This window comes from Anomaloglossus baeobatrachus, chromosome 4, assembly GCF_048569485.1.
Source record: "Anomaloglossus baeobatrachus isolate aAnoBae1 chromosome 4, aAnoBae1.hap1, whole genome shotgun sequence".
NCBI lineage: Eukaryota > Metazoa > Chordata > Amphibia > Anura > Aromobatidae > Anomaloglossus > Anomaloglossus baeobatrachus.
Window position 1 is genome coordinate 2745983 of NC_134356.1, and position 5253 is coordinate 2751235.

General features: G+C 45.3%; 1 protein-coding gene across 1 annotated transcript; it reads right to left on the reverse strand.

Moving 5' to 3' along the window:
- Positions 1–546: 546 nt before the first annotated feature.
- LOC142300913 (E3 ubiquitin/ISG15 ligase TRIM25-like) lies at positions 547–2280 on the reverse strand. The gene has a single exon (XM_075341925.1). It carries the CDS (start codon positions 2278–2280, stop codon positions 547–549), a length of 1734 nt encoding a protein of 577 aa, XP_075198040.1.
- Between the last annotated feature and the right edge of the window lie 2973 nt (positions 2281–5253).

Below are 5253 nucleotides of genomic sequence, written 5' to 3' on the forward strand. Positions count from 1 at the left end.
TACTGAACACCCCCTAGATGAACTCGCTGATGGGCCTAGTTTCCACCATGGTTTCTCGTCTGTGAGTTTTCCGATCTATTGGACCCTCAAAGTCACTTTAGAACTGAAAAGGTCCGTAAAAAATAGTATTTATACATCCTAAAAATGAAAAATTAACTTTTAACAGCATCCTAACAAAATAAAGGGAGGTGTGAAAAATCATGCTGACAAAATAGACTTAAGGGAAATGTGGTTCATTAACTATTTTGTGTGCTATGACTAATTAGCTAAAAGATATACATTAAGCGTTCTATGTTTGAAAATGTATAGTTTTTCAAAATTCTCATCAAATTTCAGATTTCTCAACAAAACACAACACATTTCGATCTAAATTTACCACTAGCATAAAGGATAATGTGTCACGAAAAAATAGTCTCAGAATCACTGGGATATATGGAAGCATTCCAGAATTACTACCACATACAGTAGCACAGGTCAGATTTGAAAAATGGGGCTTCGTCATTAAGCTCAAAACTGGCTCAATCATTATGTAGTTAACTTCTGATGTCACCAGTCCCTGGGTAGATGTCTTCTATGATGAAGGTTCCTCACAGATGTTTCCTCTGATATCTTTATACAACCATCATATACATATAACACAGCATGAAGGGGCTCAGAGAAGGTGGCAGTGAAGGTGTGTAAGTGTCTGATGGGGTCACACAGCTCATAAAGGGACAACTGCCCGGCCTCATAATTCAGACAGATCCTGAACCTATTACTGCAGATGGGGTGAGGTAGCAGGATCAATTCACTGTCGTGTTTCACTGAACATTGATTATTATACCCCAGTCCTCCTACCAGACCCCATGACTTGTTATTATCTCCAATGTATGACTGAAGCCCCCTCCTGTCTATACTGGGGTAACACATCCCCACCTTCCACCAACGTGATCTACTGATCTCCACATCCCAGTAATGTCGTCCTGAGGTAAATCCCCTCCTGCTCATCACCTGAGCATAATCCTGGAATCTCTCTGCTGTTTCTAGATAATTTTTTGCATTCCATATCCAAGTTGCAGTTTTGAGATCGTTTGATATAAGGAGATTATTAGCAGCCGTGTTTACATCCAGTAATATGTCTGCAGGATCCCGTACATAAAAGGTCACATTTATATCTCTTATCATAGCAGATAATGTGTGTGTGATGTGTGAGATCAGCTCCGCATCCCAATCACCTCCATCATGTCCTCCTGTGTCCTCATCACCTTCATCATGTCCCCCTGTGTCCTCATCACCTCCATCATGTCCCTCTGTGTCCTCATCACCTCCATCATGTCCCCCTGTGTCCTCACCACCTCCATCTTGTCCTCCCGTGTCCTCATCACCTCCGTCCTCCTCAGGATCACTCAAGTCACTGGTGTCTGGTTCCTGTAAGACGGTCAGTGGATCAGTCATGTTACACAGCTCCTTAATGTTCCTCATCTTCCTGGACAGCTCATCCTTCTTTATTTCCAGCTTCTGGATCAAATCAGATAGTGACACCTGCTCTTCCCGCCTGGAGATCTCACTCAGGATCTTCTTTTCCAGGTCATCCAATCGTCTCCTTATGTCTATGAACAAGGCAGTGACTCTTTCGGCTTTTCTACATGATTTATTTTTGGCTTTTTTCCTGCGCTCCTCCAGACTCTGAAATCTTTTCTTGGCCTCTTCTCTTTTTATGACCAGATTCTGTAGAATATTTCTCAATTTTACCTTCTTCTTCTCAGAGGCCTCATTTAGAGGTTCCATCTTATGTCCCTGGTGTTCTCCAATCAGATAGCATGACACACAAACACAAGCAAAATCCTCAGTGCAGTAATATTGCAGGATCTTCTTATGGACAGAACATTTCCAGTTCTCCAGAGAAGTGCTGGGATCAGTTAGGACGTGTTCTGGTCCTTTGCTGTGGACTCTCAGGTGATTATCACACAGAGAAGCCTCACACAGGAGACAGGATCTAACAGCAGGTACAGGAGAGTCAATACAGTAAGTGCAGCAGATCCCGGTGATTTTCTGATGTGACTGAGTAGACCAAAATTTCACCTCATTTCGTAGAGTTATGTTCCTCGTCAGTGTCGGACGCTCGTGAAACTCTTCTCTGCATTCAGGGCAGGTGTAAACTCCAGACCCGCCCTCTGTATCCAGCACACGATCAATACAGTCTCGGCAAAAGTTGTGTCCACATCTCAGGGTTACAGAATCTGTATACAGGGTCAGACAGATGGAACATTGAGGCTCCTTTTTAAGACCAGTGGACGCCATGGCTCTAAGCAGAAGGAAGTAATAGTAAAATTTTCAAGTAAAAGTTGAGTGGGTGTGATCTACATTTACCAGAAATGGTGCAGCTGAACTTGTCCGTCAGGTTGTATGTACAGTTTCAGTGGCCTTGACGATTTAAGCAAATGCCTTAACACTAGAACTACTGGACTCGTGACACCTATGTAGAAATACATGGTGCAAAGTAGTCAAAATGACTACCTCAGTAGTTCTAGTGTTAAAGATAATCTGTCAGTAAGTTCACCACCCCCTTCTCACCTGCTTAGAACGGCATGCAGGTCTTTGAAGACTAAATTCATCAACACCTTTATATCTTCTGTATTCCCGAGAGATGAACATTTAAATTGATATACAAGTTAGGTGTTAAATGCTCTGGGCAGGAGAGAGGACTTCTCGAAGCTCTGCCTCCTGAGGTTATTTCACCATTCAGCATCTACCTTTTTAGCTTCATTGTCAGTGTGACATCAGGTGCAAGCCAAGGAAATGAGATAGGGAGCTATCAATCAGTCTAAAGTGGCTGTGGCTGTTGTGGGCAAAATGTTTTGGGAGGAAAAGGCTTTGTAGCTTCTCTGTCACACCTAGAACACTTAAATAGGTTGTCTCCTCTTGGAAAATATTGTTGATTGGACACAGAAATAGCAGTACAGCTTACGGCCCCATCACCACAAAAGGGTCGTAGAGAGGACAGATCCCAGAGAAGGCCTTAGCTGAGAAAAAGATCCATGACCCGAGCCGAAAGGAAGATCCGTGACCTGAGAAGACCAATTCACACATGCATGTCATCAGTAGAAGGGGCATTATCTAGCAAAGGAACTACGTGGTGCTCAACCTTATAAAGAGTCCGTGTGTGGAAACAGTTCTAGAGAAAATGGTGGCACTCACCATTCTGATTAAAACCTTCTTTATTTCATATAGTTAACAACATGAATGTAAAGTGATGTGGGTAGCGCCTGCCAGGGCTTTCTGCTTTACTCTGCATACAGGTCTTTAATTATAGGAAATAAACAAGGTTTTAATCACAATGGTGAGTGCCACCTCTTTCTCTTGAACTGGTTAAGTAGAAGACCCTGACCCGTGCCAGTAGAAACCTGTGATCAGCGCCAGTATAAACACATGATAAGCACCAGTAAAAACCCATGATCAGCACCAATAGCAACCTATGATCATCGATAGTAGAAGCCTGTGATCAGTGCCAGAACAAATCCATGATCAGCGCCAGTAGAAACCCATGATCATCGCCAGTAGAAACCTTTGATCATTGCTAGTAGAAGCCTGTGATCAGCACCAGAAGAAATTCATGATCAGCACCAGTAGAAACCCATGATCAGCAGCAGTAGAAACCTATGATCATCACTAGTAGAAGAAGACTGTGATCAGCACCGGAAGAAATCCATGATCAGCGCAAGTAGAAACCCATGATCATTGCCAGTAGAAGCCCATGAATAAAGCCAGTAGAAGTCAATAACCTGTGCCAGTAGAAAGTCGTGATCTACGTCAGTAGAAACCCATCATCAACACCAGCAGAAGCCTGTGATCAAAGCCAGTGCGACAGCAGAAGTACCTGAGGAAGACCAGACTATATTGGTCTAGGTCCAGAGCCCCAACTTCATGGTCAAGCTGCAGACTATGGCTAGTTTCACACTTGCGTTGGACGGGATCCGTTGCATTGCGTTGTGTGACGGATGCAACGGATGTGTTGCATATAGTGGCACAACGGATGCAACGGATGCTGCAAAACAATGGAATCTGTTTTGATTTTTTTTTTTTTTACAGTTTTACCGGCGGCAGACTATTGTGAACGATCAGCTGATCGCTCCCTGCAGCCGGCCACCGGGTGATCAGCTGATCGCTCCGTGCAGCCGGCCGCCGGGTGATCAGCTGATCGCTCCGTGCAGCCGGCCGCCGGGTGATCAGCTGATCGCTCCCTGCAGCCGGCCGCCGGGTGATCAGCTGAGCGCTGTCACTTGCCGGTCGCCGTGTGATCAGCTGATCGTTCCCTGCAGCCGGCCGCCGGGTGATCAGCTGATCGCTCCCTGCAGCCGGCCGCCGGGTGATCAGCTGATCGCTCCCTGCAGCCGGCCGCCGGGTGATCAGCTGATCGCTCCCTGCAGCCGGCCGCCGGGTGATCAGCTGATCGCTCCCTGCAGCCGACCGCCGGGTGATCAGCTGAGCGCTGTCACTTGCAGACAGCCGGGCGCTCAGCTGAACGTTCGGCCACCGCGAGCCAAAATAAAGTTTGTGATTTAAAAAAAAAAAAAAAAAAGAGCATGCGCAGTGAAATCCAGAGGATTCCGCTGCTCAAAACAACGCTACATGCTGCGTTCCTCCCGCTGGGCGGAAGCAACGGAGCGTCGCCCAGCGGAAGCAACGCAGGTTCTTTTGGTACAATCCATCAAACATACAAGTCTATGGGAAACAGCGGAATCCGTTAACGGATTCCGCTGTTTTCCAAAAGGGCGGATTGTAACGGAAGGAAAACAACGCAAGTGTGAAAGTACCCTATGCCAGTCAAGATCCAGAGCCATACTATTGCTTCCTGCGCAGAGATACAGTATTGAGTGGGGACTTAGGCCATGCCTCAGAGAGCAGAAATGGCCAGCCTATATAGTGTGTGAGGAAACACCCAATTTGGACTTGTGGCCTAACCAGTGACGTGTTTGACCCTGCTAGGGCCTGTACATTATATGGTATTAAATTAAGTAGACTTCAGTAACAAATAGAGTGACATTGACGTTTCCATGTTAGAGGTATCTAGAGTACGATAACGCCGACAGTGACTGTAAGTGACAGGAGTAATACTGTGTAAATAATGCTGTGATTGTATTCTGGATATCTATGTTGGTGACTTATTCTACATGAAGTACTCTGATTTACCAATGTTACTTGTGTCATATAATTATCCCTCATAATCCTTAATTTGTTTAAACTTAATAAAAGTGTTGTTGGCCCAGTCACTAC

Coding starts and splice junctions, on each gene's coding strand:
- LOC142300913 (XM_075341925.1), bottom strand. CDS start 2,280: ATGGCGTCCACTGGTCTTAAAAAGGAGCCTCAATGTTCCATCTGTCTG.